The 19,980-nt window shown below is 59.5% G+C and overlaps 1 protein-coding gene across 5 annotated transcripts in view; it reads right to left on the minus strand.

Annotated features, from left to right (window-relative positions):
- Window positions 1–1,183: 1,183 nt before the first annotated feature.
- Window positions 1,184–19,980, minus strand: part of VAV2 (vav guanine nucleotide exchange factor 2) — a 176,731-nt gene continuing 157,934 nt past the window's right edge. For 3 of the 5 annotated variants that reach the window (XM_047768856.1, XM_047768853.1, XM_047768857.1), the window contains exons 19-27: window positions 19,625–19,646; window positions 18,144–18,271; window positions 16,840–16,914; window positions 15,534–15,586; window positions 13,975–14,091; window positions 11,501–11,588; window positions 10,066–10,189; window positions 8,068–8,225; window positions 1,184–3,346 (exon numbers count right to left, since the gene is read on the minus strand). In XM_047768856.1, coding sequence (XP_047624812.1) covers window positions 3,299–3,346; window positions 8,068–8,225; window positions 10,066–10,189; window positions 11,501–11,588; window positions 13,975–14,091; window positions 15,534–15,586; window positions 16,840–16,914; window positions 18,144–18,271; window positions 19,625–19,646 — 813 coding nt within the window. In that variant the 3' untranslated portion in view covers window positions 1,184–3,298. Of the gene's footprint in view, window positions 3,347–8,067; window positions 8,226–9,213; window positions 9,301–10,065; window positions 10,190–11,500; window positions 11,589–13,974; window positions 14,092–15,533; window positions 15,587–16,839; window positions 16,915–18,143; window positions 18,272–19,624; window positions 19,647–19,980 lie in introns of all 5 variants that reach the window. The other 2 variants (XM_047768858.1, XM_047768854.1) reach the window with 2 other exon arrangements.

Here is a 19,980-nt window from a genome sequence, read left to right on the forward strand (position 1 = left end):
CCCCTTTTCAGGTCTGGACCCCACCTGCCTGAGGCCGCCACGGCGCTCTGCTTCACGGCCAGGGGCTTTCTCCAGAGCTGCCCCTGCTCAGGGCATCTGAGTGCTGGCCCAGGGACTGGTCAGCAAGGGTCCAGGCCCTTCCATCCCTCCGGGTGTGGACACGAGAATGCAGAACTGGAGGCTGGCTCTCGGGAGGTGGTGTGGGAACCAGGCATCTTGGGGCGGGGGCGGGGCTCACCTGAGATTCTCAGAGAGGGGGCTGCCCCAGAACAGATGGAGTCCCTGCAATCTGGTTCTGGGTGCATCAGCTCGAGCCAGGCTCTGGGGCTCTGGGTCCTGGACAGGGCCGGGGGCAAGCTTCAACAGGCTTCAGCTTTGTCACCTTAAATATCTATACTCGCCTCCCCCAAGTGTAACAAAAAATGACACCTGCTGAACACCCGATAGTGCCGGGCTCAGCATCTCATTTGACCCCCACCACCCAGAGGCGACGGATCCTGTTTGGTTCCATCTCCATGGTAACAGGACCCAATGTTCTCCAGCCTGCACATCAGCCCAGGTCCCACACCTGCCGCCAAGCTCTGGGTAAGGAGGGTGAGCGGAAACGTGGTACCAACTTCCGAGTTGGCCCATGGCCTCAATGGCTGGAGCTCAGCAGCCACTTTGGATCATGAGGCAACTATGAAGAGGGAAGTGCATGCTAAGGATGAGAAGAGTCTGGGGCGGGAGGTGGGGGTTCCAAGCCACCCTGGACCACTGCCTCTGGACTGCTTCCCTGTAAGGAAGAAATAAATCTCTAAGGTACTATTCTGATTTTCTCTATCAGAGGCCACAGAGCCACCCTCTGGAGAGACTATTTTTTTTTATCTCCAACATGTATGTGTATATAACAAAACAGACTCAGGAGGTAAAAGACATGCCCAAGGGGCAGGGCTGGCCTTTGAATCGCATCCAACAGAGGCCAGTGGTGCCCGCCTCTGAGAGCTGCTGCACAAGTCCCAGGACAGTGGGCCAGCCTGGAGATGCCTGGTGGGCGGCCTGGCACCATTACGGCTCCAGACCCACAGCCTGTGGCTGAGGCTGAGCGGCCCCAAGGCCATGCCTGACCAGGCCACTGTCCCTTGGGCCGACGGTTATCTGGATGGGGTGGACCCTGCTGGACACAAAGGACTCTAGCCGCTCCTGCAGAAAAGAACTCAGGTTTATTGGCGGTAAAACCATGGTCTGGGGAAAAAAAACCTCTTGGCAAATGTACAGTCTGTGTTCTGTTTGGGGTCACCGCCAGCTGCAGGACCCCCAGACCCCTGACCCGCATGCATTGGGCGCCTACGTGTTCCCAGCTAATCTCAGGCCCCAGGTCCGAAGCCCCCCACCCCGCCCCGAGGGTGTCCCGTCTCCTGCCGAAATCACCCGCATCCCAGCCTGCGCCCAGCCCTCCTCCTCCCCTCCTGCAGTGCAAAGACGAACCGAACCAATCCGAGTTTCGAAACAAAGAAAAACGAAGCAAAACATTCACCAGAACCAGGGTTTGCTCAGTGTCCTTCGTAACCGCAGTGCCTTGTTTCACGATGGCCTCACATATACAGTTATTCTGGTGCTATGATAAAATCTCTTCCTTATTAGTCACATACATAAAGGGAGCTTTGGATGAAATAATTACACACGTTCGTCCCCCTTAAAAAGCAAACCAGCCAAACCAAAACCCAAACGAAACAAAACGAAACCCCAACAATGACGACGACGACAAAAACCAAAACCCTTTCCGACAAACCGTAAACACGAACGGGGCCAGCTGGTTCCTCCCTCCCATCCCGGGCTCACGGCCGAGCCAAGGTCACGTGCAAAGTGCCGGTGCGTCCTGATGACAGGGATGCGGGTCCGCTCTCTCCGTGGGGGTCCTCCCCCCGCCCCCCGCGGCCCCGGCCCCACTGCCCCCAAATGCAACCCTGTCGCCCTCAAGTCCAAGCCTTTGCTGGCGGCCTTCTGTTCCGCCCGCTCTCCGCGCTCTCAGAGCCCTCCCTGCCTGTGCCCCACGCCGGGTGCTGACTGTGGGAGCTGAGCCCCGAGATTATGAGACCGACCTCGGGGGAACCCCAGGGTGCGGCGTGGCCACCAGCGCCCGCCCTGGCAGGGCCCGGCCTCGGCGACACCCAACCTCGTGCAGCTGACCACAGGGCCCAGCTGCTCCGGTAGCTCTGGGGCGGAGCGCAGAGAGAACCGTGTCACTGGGTCTCATGTAACATCTGGGGTCGGGCCAGAGGTCAAGGGCCAGGAGGTGTGAGGAGGGGGCGTTCGGAGGAGGAGCCACCCCAAGAGCACTTATCTCGGGCTGGCCGCAGGTCCCATTTCATGGGCTGCAGGAGGCCCTGGAAGGGGGACTTGCCACAGGCTGGAACTGACACCCGTGCCGAGGCTGGGGAGAGGCTGGAAAGAGTCCCGGGACCACCTTGCAAGTCCCAGGAGACGCCGGGGAGCAGTGGGCGGCCTCCCGGAGAGGAATGTGAGCAGCAGAGACCGAGCGAGTGGAGAAACCCTGTCTTTTTCCCGCCCGTATCGGGTTTACAAACGCTGTATCCACCTGGCAGCAGGACAGGACAGACACACACCAAGGACGCGGGGCCAAGGACAGTACCAGGGGCCGGGGGCAGGGTTGGCAGCTTCATCGTTCCTGAGGCTCCCCTCCCCCGAGAGGGCTGCCCTGGGGTCTCCGCACACCCCTGGTGCAGATGGGCAGGAGGGGGCCGAGGGGCCGCACAGGTGCCTGCGTGCTTGCTCCCTCTGGGCCCAAGAACAGCAGCCTGGCTGAGGGCCCCTCTGCCTCTCAAGGCCTGAAGCGCCCCCGGGAGCACAGGGACCAGCAGGACTGAGGGTCCAGAGGCTGAGCGCAAGGGGCCGGGGCAGGTCCCAGCCCTCCCTGGGACGGCGTCTGCATTCGGACCTGGGCTCCCGAAGGCCATCTCGACAGGACAAAGGTGAGATGTGCTCTGGCCTTGGCTGTGCCCAGAGCCTGGCTCGGGATGCCACCGGCACCCCCTCCCCCTCAGCACTGCGGTGGCGGCAGCCGAGCGGGTGGCCCGGCTTTCCTCTATGTACAAGCAGCGTACCCAGGACGCCACCAAGGGCAGATGTTGGGGACGGTTCACGTGTAGGATTCTCAACACCCTCCCAGCCCCACAGGCTGCTGGAGACTCTGGAAGGTTGGCGGCCGTCTCCCCTCCGAGTCGCGGAGCGAGACACAGACTCAGAGCTGGAGCGACTCTTCCAAGAAAATCCGCGAGTCCTGCTGGCTTTCGTGCTGTCACTGGACGCCCTCCTCTTCTACATATGTTGAAGGAAACCAGCCAATCTGAAAAAGACGGCAGACTCACGTAAGTGTGTGTGTGTGTGCGCACACGTGCGGTGTCTCTGTGTGTGTGTGTGGGGGGTGTCTGTGTGTGTGGGGGTGTTGTGTGTATGTATGGTGTGTGTGTGGGGGTGTGGTGTGTATATGTGGTTCTGTGTGTGTGCGTGTGTGGGGGGGTGTGGTGTGTATATGTGGTTCTGTGTGTGTGCGTGTGTGTGGGGGTGTGTGTGGCTGTGTGTGTGGGGATGTGTGTGTGGTTCTGTGTGTGGGGATGTGTGTGTGGTTCTGTGTGTGGGGATGTGTGTGTGGTGTGTGTGTGGTTCTCTGTGTGGTGTGTGTGTGTGGAGACAGCAAGTGGTGGCTCGCGGAGGAGGGGGACCCTTTAAAAGGCTGGCCTTCTAAGGCAGGCTGACCCCAGGAGAGGCCTGGAGAAGGGGGCTGAGAGCCTGTGCAGCTGGGGCCCAGGAGTAGGGGGTGACCCTGAAATGCACCAGCCCGAGCAGTTTCAGGTGACCTTCTTACCTGCCAGCTGCTGGCCAGAAGAAAAAAAAGCAAACCCTCTCTGGAGGAAGATGGCATCACCCAGAGCCTCTGCTGTACCTACATACACTTGGCGCTCAATCAGGACCAAGTGGCAGAGACTCCGAGAAAATGCAGACAACAGAAACCATCTCCAGGTCATCCAGATATTGAAGTCACCCATCAAGAAATGTAAACAACTCTAACTTGGATGCTTCAGAAAACTGATGAGAAAGCAGAAAAATTTACCAGAGAACTGAAATCAGAGCCCACACACAAATCCCAGAACTGAAAACACACAAGGACTGAAATGAAGACTCCACCGAAAGGATTTGAGAGCAGATGAGACTGGAGTTCCCTGGTGGCTCAGCAGGTGAAGAATCCAGCCTCATCACTGTTATGGCTTGGGTTGCTGCTGTGGCACAGGTTCGATCCTTGGCCCTAGAACTTTTGCATGTTGGGGGTGTGGCCAAAAAAAGAGCAGATTAGACAAAGCAAGAGACGAATAAATTGGATGATAAGTCAACAAAAAGTAATGAGATGGAAAGTCAGAGAAAACAGATGGAAAGCACGTAAAATCGTCTAACTAACATGTAGGACCCATAGTGAAAAAGACCTACCACCCACGTGAAGAGTCCCAGAAGGAGAAAAGAGAGAAAATGGAGCAGATACACGATCTGAAGAAATTCCCAAAACCGATGAAGGACATCCAGCCACACATTCAAAACTCTCTGCACCTCAAACAGAATGAACACAGAGGAAACAATACCCAGGCACATCAGACTAACACCGATGAAATCAAAGACTTTTTTACATGGAGCCAGTGGGGAATAACACAGACATTTCCGAAAAAGAAAAAAAAAAGCCACTGTAAGAAAGTTGACCGACTCTTCTACAAAAAGATGGAAGCCGGCTGACAATGGAACAGCATCCTCGAGGGATGAAGGAACTAGAAGACCTGCCGGCCTAGAAGTCCAAACTCAGTAAACACAGCCTTCCAAAATGACCTCAAGACAATGGCTCACAGAGAGGAAGCAAGTCTTGCTGGAGAGATGATGGATTTTGGGGAGAGAAAGACAAGGGGAGAGAGAAAGTTTTTCTTTAGAGTGAAATGTCCACTAATAAGTGTATAAGGAAAGACAGATGATCACTATTTTCCACCAAGACAGAAATAAGTGAATAGGCAACATTCCCCAATGAAAGATAAAACTAGTAGGTGAAAGTCTGATGACGAATAGGACACTTTGGCATTCCTGTTGTGGCACAGCAGAAATGAATCTGACTAGGAGCCATGAAGTTGTGGGTTCAATGCCTGGCCTCGCTCAGTGGGTGAAGGATCCGGCATTGCCGTGAGCTGTGGTGTAGGTTGCAGACGCGGCTCAGATCTCACATTGCTGTGGCTGTGGGTGTAGACTGGCAGCTACAGCTCTGATTAGACTCTTAGCCTGGGAACCTCTATCTGCTGCAGGTGTGGCCCTAAAAAGACAAAAGACAAAAAAAAAAAAGAAAATAGGATACTTATCTGACTTCAAAGTATCACCCTGTGCATTACCTATTAATTACAGTAGCTTTACATCGGAGAAATTTGGCAGATACCAAGGGATCAATTACTGTCACAATAATGGGACAAACTGACATAACCCTCTTGATAGGACATGACACCCCTGAAAAGATACAACATCCCCATTGGGGTGTGCCTACCCCCGCCCCCCGAAAAAACCCCAACAACCACAACCTCAATCCAATAATGAAGAAATATCAAACAAACCTAAATTGAGGGATAGTCTACAAAAAGAACTGGCCCAGGAGTTCCTGTTGTGGCTCAGCAGATTAAGGACCTGACATTGTCACTTTGAGGGTGCAGGTTAAGGATCCGGCACTGCTGCAAGCTGCAGTGTAGGTCACAGATGCAGCTGGGCTGTTGCCATGGCTGTGGTGTAGGCTGCAGCTGCAGCTCGGATTCAGCCCCTGGCCTGGGAACCTCCCTATGCTGCAGGCACAGCTAGAAAAAGCAAAAGAAAAAACCTGACCCATGCTCCCCAAAAATGTCAAAGTCGTGGAAGTCAGAGAAAAGCTAAGGAACTGGATGGACCAGATTACAGAGAGTGGAGGGTCTTGGCCAGGAAATGCAACCAGGATCTAGGACCAGGGGAAACTGCTAGAGAAGACATCACTGGGACAGCGCTGAAGTCTGAATACGGACTGTGGCTTAGACAATCACATCAAAGGGAAACGTCCTTGATCTTAGCAAATACACGCTCAAGTTCTTTCGGGGTAAAGGGGAGTGCTTTCTGCAAGAAACCTCCAACGGCGTAGAGGAAAAGAAGCACGTGAGAAAGAGAATGCGGATGAGACACCAAAGGGACAAACTATTATTTAGTAAATCTGGGCATAGGGCAGTTCTTTGCATCCCTGCAACTTTTCTTTAAATTTGAAGTTGTTTCAAGATAGGGTACAAACATTTTACCATGACAACATTTGAAAAAGAAAGTGAAATAAAGATGTGTTCAGAGGGAACAAAAGCTGAGAATCTCTTCGTAGCCGACTTGCACTCAAAATCATACTCAGAAGAGGGAACTTCAGGCACCAGGAACGCGGTTTCGAATGTAAATACAACAACGCAGGAAGAAACAAGGAGGCCTGGCAAAGGGAAGGAGGCAAATCGAAATGAGCATTAACTGCTTACGGCACAAATTGTGTCTTAGGGGGTTTCAAAACATGTTGAACTAAGAAACAGGACATCTACGCAAAAGCTGGGAGGAAGATGAACGTAGCCAAAGGTTGTAAGGTCCTTCTCGCATTGTCCGGGGATGAGTGAAAGTCCTCCTTTAAGGTCTTAGAAGTCAAGGTGAACACCCAACCTCTAAGAGAGCCGCGTAAGTAACAAGAAAAGAACGTGTAACTAACAAGCTAAGAAAGGGAGCGAGGCGTGGAAGAGGAAAATTAATTAATCCAGCAGTAGGAAAGAAAGGACAAAAAAGGAACAGATGTGACAAATAGGACATACACAGGTGATGCACTTAAATCCAAAGATCTCATAATTACATTAAATGTAAATGGCACAGCAAAAGGCAAAGACGCCCGGATTAGACCGGCTTCTAAAAGTCCACTTATGATACAACTTTCTCCTGTGACCATAGCTTAAATATACGAAAGTCGAGCGTAATGCAGGACAGAAAAAAGGAGGCCAGGCAAAACACTAATCCCCTAGAAAGCGGGCGTCTCTCTAACAGCAGACAAAGTAGACTTCACAGCAAGAAGAACTGCCCTGAATAAAAAGAGACCTTTCATAATAAGAAGGTGAAAGTAACTGGAGCACCTAGTGACACTCTGAACCAGGGGCTCTACACCTGAACTCCGCACCGAAACCACCTGGAAACTGGCTGGCTTCACGACTGGGGTGAGGGCCCAGCTGCGTACTCGTGGGTCACAGTTCCCGGCACCTCTCGGCCCTTTGAGAGCTAGTGGTCCCAGCCCTCTGGGTCAGCTGCCGAGGACTCAGGGCCCTCACGCTTCTGAAGGGCTGTCAGGTGGAAAATGGATCAGGAGACCAAGGGCCTCCCAGGGGCAGAGACGATGTGCCGGATGGAGGCCCACCCGTTCCCACCACCTGGTAAGGGAATGGTGAGCGATGGGAGCCAAGTCCAGCAACGTTTGTGGGCAGTTGCAGTGCCCCGCTCCCCCACCCAAAGCTGGACGCTTCCTGATTGGCGGTTCATGGAGCTCTGGCACCCTGCTGCCAACAGAAGTCAAAGCCAGGGGGACCAGACAGGATACTGGGATAAGGAGCCATGGGGTCTCTGAATCGCAGGCTGGGTGGGTGTCCCCTCCCATCTCGCCAGGGTGTAAACGGGGTCCTAAGGAGTAGCGGGGGCCTCACGAGGACACTGGGGCCCTCCTCTCAGTGTGGCGGCACCCCCCCCGCCTGCAAAGAGGGCAGGGCACGTGCACGTGAACTGAACTGAAGACCGCACCCCCATCTGTCCCCCGCAGGGCCCATGACGGACCACAGAATGGGACCGAGTGCAGACACAGGGTCAGACAGACCTGGGTTCAGATCTGAGCCGGGACGTCGCTTCCCCACGGTGTGGCCTTGGCTCACGGAGCCTATGGACACGCAACCTCCCGGGGCGAGGGGCTGCTGCGGGGCCGGCCCGCCGCAGTCCCGCCTCCCGGGCCTCCGCGCGGGCCCAGGGCCCACTCACCCGGCCGTTGGTCTCGCCCTTCCACCAGCCCTGGTCCCCGCCGATGCGGCTGTAGATCTTCACCACGTCGCCCTCCCGCAGCGAGAGCTCCCGCATGTCCCGGGCAGCAAAGTTGTACCTGGCCACAGCCGTGCCGATGACGCGGGGCGTGAACACTGCTGGGGGAGGGGGGACGTCACACCATTGCCGGGCGGGGCGGCCGGGGCCGAGGGTCCTGCGGGCGGAGCCGGGTCTCCCCCTGGTGCCCAGGCCTGTGCCCACCGAGGAGGCCAAAAGGCTCTGGAGGGACGGACCAGGCTCCAGCCGCAGGGCCCCTCGCGCCTCTGCAGGGGCCCAATCCTGTGGCCACGTGGCTTGTCTGAGGTCCACCGTGAAGGGAGTCAGAGCTTCACCACACCCGCCCTGGGGCCGCCCCAGGCAGCGAGGGTGCTCGTGGGGATGGGAGCAGAAGCCAGCTCCCAGGGCATCTCCCCTGTGTGCCCAGTGCAGGGCCAGCATATGTCAGTGGGCAGCTGAGTCACCCATGCCCAGCCCCAGCCTTCACTGTGACAAAGTGCCTGCAACTGAACCCCAGGGCCCCGGTGCCCAACTTCCCTCGTGTGCCCAATTCCTGAGCCCAACCAAACTGGAAACCCCACTGGACCAGCCGGGACCCAGGAGTCCTGATGGGCAGAAGACAATGACCGTGACGGGAGGGGAAACACAGCTGCTGGGAGGGCTCTGGATCTGGCAGCAGACGGCCATGCGGCCAGGGTCAGTCAAGACCTGTCCCTCTGCACCCAAGTCCCATAAGTCCTCCAGGACTCCCGCTGAGGGAGGCCCGCCCTGGGTCTGCTCCCCCCTTCACCCTGAGGGTGGCCGCCCGGCTGTTGGCTGCTGCCAGAGGCAAAGCTCCCGGAGAGCAACGGGGGACAGTGGCTGGTAGCTGGGGCGTGGTCATGGGGTGAGCAGGCCAGAGGCGGCGACAGCGCCAAGCCTGATTGTGTCCACAGGTGCTGCAGCGTCCCCAGCCCCCTCGCTGAGCCCCTTCCTTCCCCGTCCCACCTGCCCGCCCCCCGGTAGCTGCGGACACTTCCAGGCCGGGGCTGTGGGCCAGCAGGCAGCTGGGGCGGGCTGGGCCCCCCACGCCCCGAGCAGCGGCGGTACCTGACCAGAAGGGGGCGGAGGAGCCCTGAGAAGCAAGGCCGAGGCCCTGAGGGCTGAGAAAAGAGAAGTTGTAGGAGGCGCAGGAAGCTGCAAAGAGGCGAGAGAGACCGTGAAAGAGGGGCCGGGGGCGTCCACACGCGGGCAGCCAGGACGTGGTCACAGGTGGCAGGGAGGGAGGCCCGGTCCCGCCAGGGCACCAGGGGGGCAGCGGGATGGCGCGGGCCTCGGGGTCCACCTGGGCACAGTGTGGCGTGGCCAGTTCCGAGCTGCTCTCACTCCCCGCCCCGTGCACCTGTTCCCACCTCCTCCCAGGGGGCGGGAGGGGTGAGAACTCAGGCAACTACGCGCACAGAGCCCAGCCCGTTGCCCGGCGCCCAGCAGGTGCTCACTCCGGGCCTGCCATTCCCCTCCTGGCCTGCTCTGCCCAGGTGGGACCCGCGGTCTTGCAGGACCCTGAAGCTGGAGGAAGCAGGGGGCTCAGAGACAGAGTCCTGGGCTGGAGGCCGAACACTCGGGGCCCACCCTGCCCCCCATCCAGCTGGCCCCTGTGGGCGCTGTGGAGCCCCCTCTGCAAACAGAGGTGCTGGCCCTGGCTCCTTTACAGTGGAGGCTGCTGGAGGAGGGTGACGCTGGGGCCCAGGACAGGCCTGAGGACAGAAGGGCCCTGCCCTGCTCGCTCTCCACCGGCCTCCAGGCAGAGGCATCCAACCTCAGCAATTCAGAGCTGGCCCTCCCCACCTGCCACATGGGGCCACCAGGACACCCTGGCTCGGGGGGGCGGGAATCGGGAGGGGCTCCCGGCCTAGGCCAGCGTGGCCCACAGGGAGCCTTCCCCACGCGGGCCTTACTTACCTGGGGACCGGCTGGAGGCCCTGGAGGCCGAGCGTTCCCGTGACTTGTAGGGGTACTTGAGCGTGGTGTCCAGCTGCTTGAAGCTCTCCTTGAGCGAGTGGCACTGGTAGTACTCCACCAGCTCCTGCAGGACGCACGCACTCACTGATCGAGGCCTCCGCCTCCAGGCAGTCCTCCCAGGCGCCCGGCCCTCCCTCTCGACCTCCTCGGGTTCACTGGGGGGGGCTCAGCCTCTTGGCCCCCTGAGAACTCCCCCTCCCCCTCCCCCACCAGCACTCAGACCGCAGGTGGGGGGGTCAGTACGGCAGACTTTTGAACCTACAATCTCTCACGCAAAGGTTTCTATAGGAAAAATGACGGAGGAAGGCCTGGCTCGGTGGACAGGGATGCTCCCTGCAACACTGCATAATGGAGAAAAACTGGACACCTGCACACAACCCACACCAGGGAAGTCCCAGGAATCACAGCACGTCCACGTGACCGAAGGCTGTGCGGCCACAGCGGGACGAGAGGGCTGTCCCCGTGGTGAGTGCTCACAGGGCTGGGAGGTAAACCGGGAGCTGGGTCCAGTGTGGCCAGTGGTTTTGTTTGAAAAAGGAACCTATAGACAGTGGGCTGTACTTAGAGGCTGCGGGGACTCACCCTGGGACAAGAACACGGGTCTGGGGGGCAGAGGGTGTTTTACTGTGTGCGTGTCTGGGGCCGCTGTGGGCCGGCTAAGAGCGCGCCTGCTCTACCTGCACATTCTCAGAAGAGGCGACACGTGTAATGAAGCAAAGGAACGCGGGACAGGACTTTATTTCCTCATGGCTCTTAGTCGGATTCGTTAACCACTGAGCCACGACGGGAACTCCTGGACCGGGCTTTAAAGTCACCTCTCGATCTTTCTTTTGGCCGCACTTGCGACATGTGGAAGTCTCCAGGCCAGGGATCCAGCCCGTGCCACAGGAGTAACCAGAGCCACAGTAGGGGCAATGCTGGATCCTTAACCTGCTGAGCCACCAGGGAACTCCCTAAAATCATGTGTAGGACTATGCCTTTAACTGGCTGGGCTGGGACAGGTGGGGGTGGGGGGGTGGGAACTGGAAGCCGTGTGTGTGTGTGTGTGTGTGTGTGGTGTGTGTGTGTGAGAGGTTGGCCAGCAGCCCCGCCCTGGATGGAGTCTCTCGGGCCTCAGTTTCCGGTTCCGGTTGGGCAGGCCTGGGCTGCTGTGATTCTGGAGGCCTTCCCTGTCCACCACGAGGTTTTGGGGACAGAGGTCCCTGGACCTCCCCGACGCTGTGCAGACCCTCCTCCCCCACGGTGGGCAACCTCTGCAAGCCCGGCCTGCGGGAGTGGGTGCGGGGGCCACGCCTCCCCGACGTGGCCGTGGCGGCCGACCCGGGCCCTCCTCCCACCCTCGGGGCCAGGCCGGCGGGAGCCACGCATCACGTACCAAGAGGCTTTCAAATTTCTTGGCTTCCGTGATGTGGACCCAGCTGTCCTTCTCGACCACCTTAATGTGCTTCACTTCGTCGTTGAACCTGCGCGAGGCACATGGGCGGTCAGTGCACGGGCCCCGCAGCCCCAGCTCCCTGGGGGTCCAGGCAAAGCGCATGGGTGGTCACCGCAGGGGCCGCACAGCCCCCAGCCCCCCCCCCCCCAGGGGCCCAGGCTATCACGTGTTTGCTGGAGCAAAGACCCTGGCCCTCACCCACACCCCTGCTCCCACGGCTGCTCCCTCTCGGCCCTCCCCTGCCCCAGCCTGGGCCTGTCCCCTACCGCCCACCCATCTGTCAGGTCGGCGTGCCAGACGAGAGCCCAAACTCCCGGGCCAGCCCAAGGCCTCAGGCCCCGAAGCCCCACCCCTCTCCTCCCTCCAGCCCCGCTGAGGCTTCCTGTCCTGGATTCTGCTTGTCCTCTGCATGGGGACGACCCCCTCCCGGTTTCCCCGTCGCCTGGCGAGGCTTTCACAGCCTGGGTTGTAAGCCAGAGGTCTGGCCCCAGCCCATGAGGCCCCAGGGGGGCAGCCTCACCCCAGCGGTGACACCATTTCCTAGTACTGCCCCCTGCACCCCCACCGCTGCCCAGCCGGAGGCGCTCTTCCTCAGACAGGCCAAGCACGAGCCCGCCAGGCCCCGACACTGGCTGTCCCCTCGGCCCAGAATGCTCCCCTCCTGTCACCCTCTCAGCCCGGCCCGGTATCCTCAGGTCTCCAAACGTGGCCTCGATGGAGTGGTCTTCATGCCCCACCCCTCCCTCCCAGTGCCACCCACCCCCTTGCCAGCTGTCTCCAAAGCCAGACAAAGGCATCACAAGAAAATGACACAGCATCACTTATGAGAGGAGCCCACATCCTCAAACGCCGTCAGCAAATCTCTCTGCACGTGCGCCTCTACACAAACCGACATATAAAAGGGACTTTACTCCACCGTCAAACGGGACGTCCCAGGAATGCAAGGCTGGCTTAACGTCCGGAAACCAGTTAGCGGAATAAACACCCACCACACTGTTCTTCCTGGGTTGAAAGTGAACTGAGTGGCTCACCACCCCGCCAGCTCCTTGGGCGAGACCCGCCTAAGCCCCACTCCAGAGCCCTGTGGGCCAGGCATCCGGAGGATGCTCTGCAGACTCCCATCGGGTGAGAGACGCCTCTGCCACTTCACTGCTTGGTGTCGCCCTGGCCATGCCACCAGCCCGCATGCTCCACTGTCCTCCCAGGGCCCGACCTGCCCTGGGGGGCCACACACTGTACAGTGCTCCCACCACCCACGGCAGGTGCAGCTGACCTCTGCTCGAGAGCAGGTCCTGTGCACGAGGTGACCCAGGTCATGTCCAGCTGGCAGTCATCAGACACCTGTCACTTTCCATGTGGCAGTTGTTCTTTGTGTTTTATATCTGAGAAAGCCCAGTGCATCGTTTCAGATGCAAACATCCGTGGGCTCTTGGAAAGCCCGTGGGGATCATGGCAGTTCTCAGTTCTGGCTCCTCTGAGTTCCCCACATCCACCACTTCCACCCCGGGGGTCTTCAGCCACCATTCTGTATTGGGGACCCCCCTGCCTAGGATGACCGGGGACGAGCACCTGCAGACCTCCCAGTGATGCAGAATAAGGAGAGATTCATGCACTGAGGTGGGAGGTGGGAGGGGGCTGTGTGTCCAGGACCTGGGTGTGCGCCCCCACCCCACCCCCAGCCCCAGCCTGGCTCACATCTGCCCCTAATGTCCAGAGGCATCACTGCATCCTACAGAAAAGGCCTCTCTGCTCCCTCACGGTGGCTTCTGTTTCTTGATACCACAAGCACCCAGTGCGACTTTGAAGCTGTCCAGTGATCCTGGCGGGTCCTGCCCTCCCCAGCACCCACCCAGCAGAACAGAGGCGGTCCTCCCTGGACACAGGCTGCCTGCTTGGGCTCATGATCCCATTGAGGTCATGGCCATCGAGGTCACGGTGGACCAGAGCCCTCTAATCTCTGTCCCGAGACTCCTGCCCAGCGTGTGTCCTATGCCGGTGGTGACCAACTATCAATCAGATTCCAGCTCTTAAAGAGGTGACAGAAGACTCCCCAGGGGGCAGCTTTCAGGCAGGAGGACAGCAGCCCGAAGGCCATTGGCTGAAGCCTGGAGTTGGCTGCAGTGTGACGGTCCATGCTCTCAAGGCCCCTGTGGGGGCGCTGGGAAGTCCCTGACCGCTCATGGTACCTGAGCTCCTCTGGTTGCCACCTGAAAAACCCAAGCTCAGGCCCATGGGGTGGCTTTGGGGTCCTTCACGGCCGTCCCAGGCCAGCTGCACTGTGTGGACCTTTCATCTCAAAAGGGCCCTGGTCTGGGCAACACATTCCAAGGCCCCTCCATCCAACAAGTCCAGGATCTGGAGGGGGTGTGGGCTCCATAGCGAAGGGGTTTCCCTGACTCCCAGCTGCCACCTACTTGATGCTTATGGCAAAACGCTCAGCTTCCGCCGGCCGTTCTCTGATCAGGTAGGTCCCGCTGGCGTGGGATTTGAGCAGGTTGTCGGTCTGCTGCCTCTCCATGTTGCCGGCAAACCTGGAGCGGAGTAAGAAACGGGAGCTGTCCACTGACACCGCCACGAGCGCTCATCTACCTAACCCCGTGGGAGCTAGTGGCTGGGGACACGAGGCCATGCCCCCAGGAGGCGGGGTGAGCTGTGGGCGGGGCCTGGGAGACGTGGGGAGGGGCATCCGTGTGCCCGAGGGCACACGCCCGCATTGAGAGGATGGCTGGGGGAGAGAGAAGGACCCCCGCCCCCCAGCCAGTCCACCGGGACCTCTGCCCTCCAGAGCCCTGGGCCTGCAAGAGGCGTTCAGGGTAACAGATGTGAGATCCAATTTCCTTTCCAAGTTCTTACCATTTAAAAAGCAGTAATAAACACAAACTGCTTCTGTGGGGGGTTGTGTCCTAACACACCCACAACCCCAGCACCTCCACCGGTGGGTCTGGGACTGTGGGAGGGAAAGCTTTCCTGCCATCTCTATGGAAGCGAAGCCCACTCCCCAGCTCCACCTCCAGAACAAAGCCAGACCCCATCCGCACCTCTCTGTGGGCTGGACTGGGGCTTTTGTAAAAAGATGCATTAGGAAACTAAAGTCCTGTGTGACATGCCATCTACTGAAAACCATAGGTCAGTCCTCCACGCTCCACATGAGACCCAAATGCAGGGCGAACAACGTCCAGGAACAGAGCCAGGGGTCTCAAGGTGTTGGGGAGGCCGGGGACACTGAGGGTGCAGACCCTCCTGGGGTAGAGGGCCGGCCGCTCTGGGCCCCGTAGGGCGAGCTTCTGCCAGGAAGAGACCAGTCAGCCGCAGCCGTGATAAAATCTGGCCCCAGGACTCACACCTGCCACGACCACCTTGGCGTTCCATCCATCAAACAAACGCACTGCTCTCATGGAGCACAGTATGAGCAAATACACAGGATTCCGGCCTCCGATAGACTTCCTTGTACGTATTTCACACAGTGGAGCCCAAGGAAGATCCCTTTAAAGAAAGGCTTGGGGGCTCCTGTCGTGGCTCAGCGTCAACAAACCCAACGACGATCCATGAGGATGTGGGTTTGATCCCTGGCCTCGCTCAGTGGGTTAAGGATTTGGTGCTGCTGCAGGCTGTGGCGTAGGTTGCAGGCCGGCAGCTGCAGCTCCAATTCAGCCCCTAGCCTGGGAACCTCCATATGCTACAGCTGTAGCCCTAAAAAGAAAGAAGGAAAGAAGGAAAGGAAGGAAGGAAGGAAGGAAGGAAGGAAGGAAAGAAAGAAGAAAAGAAAGGCTTCGTTCTCCCAAATGTTCAAGCCTGACGATCTGTTTATTGACAGGGAAGGAGCGGCCTCGGGGTAGAGAAGGTTCCCCAGGCTCCAAGCGATTGCAGACGGAGGAGCAAGAAGGGGGCTGCCCGCAGCTGGGCTCAGCCGCCCTGGAGGCAGAAGAGAAGCAGCCTGGGACCCCCACAGCCCCCCACAGGCAGATCCACTCACCAGGGGTAGGCGGTGTAGTCCATCTCCCGAGACGGTGGCCGGCTCATGGGTGGCTGGCAGGAGAGAACGTTCCAGTTAGTGTCTCCCCAGAGGCTGTCCACAGCGTGGGGACTGGCAGTGTCCAATCGCCCGTGTGGACAGAGGTCCAGAGCCACAGGCCTGGGAGGCCCCGAGGGCAGCGGCCGGGACTTGCCATCCCTGAACAGATGCTCCGTGGGTTTGGTTCAGGGATTGACGGACTGAATAAATGAATGGACGGCCTCCCACGAGCAGGGCCCGTGATCCCCAGGGAGGGAGGCAGCCTGAAGGGGGCTGGAACGTCCCAGCCGTGGACAGCAGCACCCCCGCACCTCGAGTCCCCCGCGCTGCGGACACCAGCAGCCTTGCAAAAGCCTCGCAGCTCTCTGGAGCCCACGCCGTGCCCTCACTGGCCAGCGCCCCCACCCTGGCCTCCCCTCAGCGGGCCACACGCTGGGTAAAGCCTCCCGGGTTACCGGTCCCCTCCCTGCCCATTCACCAAGTAGGTGGGGAAACCGAGGCCTGGGCAGGGAAGGGAGAAGTTCCTCTCATCTGCGACTGACTTGCTGGGGTGGGGGGGTGGCGGGGGGTACAATGTATTCAAGGCTAACGGCAGCCTTTGCTAACTGTCAAGCATTTGCGCCCCAGCACTCGGATGAAAGAAATGCTGTATTGCCTTTTTTCTTTTTTTGGGAGGGGGGGGTCTTTTTAGGGCCGTACCTGCGGCACACGGAGGTTCCCAGGCCAGGGGTCCAATCGGAGCTATAGCCACCGGCCTACGCCAGAGCCACAGCCACGCGGGATCCGAGCCGCATCTGCGACCTACACCATAGCTCCTGGCCACACCGGATCCTTAACCCAGTGAGTGAGGCCAGGGATCCCACGTCCTCATGGATACGGGCTGGGTTTGTCAACCACTGAGCCACTACGGGAACTCCCGTGTTGCCTTTTTTCTAAATATCATAATATCTGGCTCTGAATTCCTATGTTTGGGGGAGAAGAGCGCCCTCAAATTAAAGCCCCTAAAATCTGGAGAAAGGCAGCGGGGTCTCTGGTCCGTCACACCTGCCGCAGAAATGTCCATTCTAGTGCCTTTAAAACCAGTCACATCCTCCCAACAGGAGGTGCCCTGCCTCTTGGCCCCCCCACCTGCCTTTTTTTCTGGGCACAGCCCCAGCTCGGGGGCCAGCATACAGCAGCCGGAACCAGCCCAGGGCATCCTGAGTGAGGAGACGGCTCACGGCACCCTGGCCACCATGTTCTAGAAGCATCCATGGGAAGTACTCACCCTTCCATCCACCGGACAGGGCTTCACAGACGAGCTAGGGAAGTAACCCGACTTCCTGGTTTGCACCAGCCGACCCTGGGAGAGGGCAGAGGGTCAGGGCCCGTGGCCGGGGAGGCAGGGCACTGCAGCCTGCGGGCAGCTCATCCTTAGGAGCGTAAGAGGAAGCCCGGGAAAGCATCACCTCCCTGCAGTAAGCTCAGGGGGCGGGAAGGGGAGGGGCGCCCCACTTCTCAGACGAGGACACTGAGGCCCAGAGAAGCTGCACGACCTGCTCGGCGCCGGGACTGGAGCCCCATCTCCCGGCCGGTCCCTTCCTCATCCACCCGGCCCTTCCCAAAGAGCAAGGGGCACGCGGACCTGGGGGTCACTGCCTGGGAGGGTCCGGGGGCAGCTGTCCACTCTCCCTGTTCCTTCTGCCCGGAAGACCCTCCTGAGGGTCCCCCGGCAGCTCCTCCTCAGCCCCCCACCTTCCCATCAGCAAAGCATCTCTGCAAGACCACCCGGACCTGAAGCCCGGGTCGCACTGGGGGAGGGAAACTGGGACGCCGGGGTCAGTGTGGGGCAGACTCCGCACTGCAGACCCCTTCTCAGCTCCCGAGTCTCCAGGTAGGCGAGGCGCGGTCTAGTGCCCTAAGTTCCTCAGGAAGTATGTACCCACAAGGGCCGGGCAACCACCATGACGGCAGTAACAGTACTGGCATCAGCTCTGAGCAGGTCGCGCCCGGCCGCCCAGGCTGGGTGAGCGCTTCTGGCTCCCGTGGGCCCATGTGCACCCCCAGGGGTCTCAGGGCTCCCTCGAGCCCCAAGGCTTGGGAGGGAAAAGCACCAGTGGCCCCAGTTTCTCCGGCCTTATGATCAGAACAGCAAGTTTCAAGGCTCAGAACCATAAACTGTCACATGGACCCATGTCCGCCTTTGTTCCCTCCGGGGCCTCCTGGGGGAGGGCAGCGGGGGGGTGGCTCTCAGACTTGGGGTCCCCTCCAATGCAGGGCTTGGGGGTGCAGGGTGGACGCGGCCTGGCGGGGGAGCTTGGGGAGGGTGCGCAGGATGCAACCCAGGGGGCGGCAGATGGGGAGGGGTCTGGACCTCGGGGGGCGGGGGCGGGGGCAGGCAGAGAGGGCCCCTCCTGAGAGGGGCCACTGTCCTTCCGCCACCACCCCCAAGTCCCAGGTCCTGCTGACACCCCCTTCTCTCCACCCTGTCGGTCTTATGCCCCAAACCCACCCCTGCCTGGACTCCCCGCTTCCACCGTGACGGGGGCGGGGGCAGCCCAGGACCTTGACCCTTCCCGGCCCAGGACGCACCTCCCACCACTGCGACTCGGGGTCACCTCGCAGTAGCTCGATCACGTCGCCTGTCTGGAAGGTCAGCACAGGCTTCCCGGGGGGCGCGGGGATGCCGTGGTAATTCTGCACGGCCACCATCTTGGGACCTGCGGGGACAAGGCAGGAGTGGGCGTGGCTCTGTGACTCCGCGCCGTGGCTGCCCACCCAAGGTGACCTTGGCCTCCCTGCGTTCTCAAACCTGGGGCTCTCAGTGGACGGCGCCTGTGTCACCCCTCCCTAAATTCTTCCTGAAAAAATCCTTTGTCCCTTCGCTAAATGTCCTATAAATACACTACTTACGCGACCAGCAGATTCAAGGTATCGTTGCGGCAACAGCAAGTTACTGCTTTCTTTTTTTTTCTTTTTAGGGCCACATCCACGGCATATGGAGGTTCCCGGGCTAGAGGCTGAATCGGAGCTGCAGCTGCCGGCCTACGCCACAGCCACAGCAACACCAGATCCGAGCCGCATATGCAACCTGCACCACTGCTTGCGGCAGTGTCGAAGCCTTAACTCACTGAGCAGGGCCAGGGATCGAACCCATGCCCTCACAGAGACAACATCGGGTCCTTAACCTACTGAGTCACAATAGGAATTCCAATAGCAAATTATTATTATTTTTTGTTGTTGTTGTTGTTGTTATTGTTGTTGTTGCTATTTCTTGGGCCGCTCCCGCGGCATATGGAGGTTCCCAGGCTAGGGGTCGAATCGGAGCTGTAGCCACCGGCCTACACCAGAGCCACAGCAACGCGGGATCCGAGCCGCGTCTGCGACCTACACCACAGCTCACGGCAACGCCGGATCGTTAACCCACTGAGCAAGGGCAGGGACCGAACCCGCAACCTCATGGTTCCTAGTCGGATTCGTTAACCACTGCGCCACGACGGGAACTCCGCAAATTATTTTTAAATAGCACTTTATGGGTTTTCATGCAACACCTTTCAAATCTGTGACAGAGAGTCAGCCATGTGGAGCAGGAGATGGGGTACCCCTCTCATTAGAAATGGGGGGCTGGGGGGCTGGCTAAGGCCCCCAAGAACTTGCAGGCTGCTCCTAGACCTTGCAGGCAGCAGCATGGTTTTCATAATTAAATTACACTTTGCCCAGGCTCTGGTGGCATCCTACGCGATGCTGAGCAGGGCAGTGGGGACACGAGGGGACAGAGGAAACGGCACCGTGGCGGCGGCAGCAGCATCCTGCTGTCTGCTCTGCTCTGGGTCTCTGGGCTGCAGCTGGGCCGAAGGGACGGTGACCCTCTGCAGGCTGGGCCCTGTCCCCATGCCCAGCATGGCATCATCAGAAAAGAAGAAGGTTCCCGGGGAGGTGGCTGTGGAGGCGGAAGGGAGCCTAGGGCCAAGAACAGTGGGCAAAGCTGGCAGTCGCCACGGCCAGGCCCAGGCGCGGCTCCCAGGGTGACAGAGGACACGGATGACAGAGAAGGCCAAGTCCCAGAGACTCACCTGGCCCCGCTCCAGAGGCGTCCTGTGAGGGCGAGGACAGAGAACTGTGAGGGCAGAAGGCTGCCCGAGTGCGCAACACCCCCTGCCCCCCACCCCGGATAGAAGGGTCAAGGGAGCAGACGCAAGGCATTCGTGACACTGCTTCCCCATGTGACACTGCCTTACCTACACCCTCAGCCTTTGCGCCCCTCCGCAGCCCCGGGACACCCATCCCCTCCCCCTCCCATTCCTTCCATGAATACACACCTCCTCCAGGAGGCCCACCCTGACCACCCAGCCTGGGGCTCCCTGCTCTGAGCCTGGGGTGGGTCACCTCTGTCTGGGACACCTCCTGCCGTGACCACTAAATGCTGTGT

Source organism: Phacochoerus africanus, chromosome 2, assembly GCF_016906955.1.
Source record: "Phacochoerus africanus isolate WHEZ1 chromosome 2, ROS_Pafr_v1, whole genome shotgun sequence".
NCBI lineage: Eukaryota > Metazoa > Chordata > Mammalia > Artiodactyla > Suidae > Phacochoerus > Phacochoerus africanus.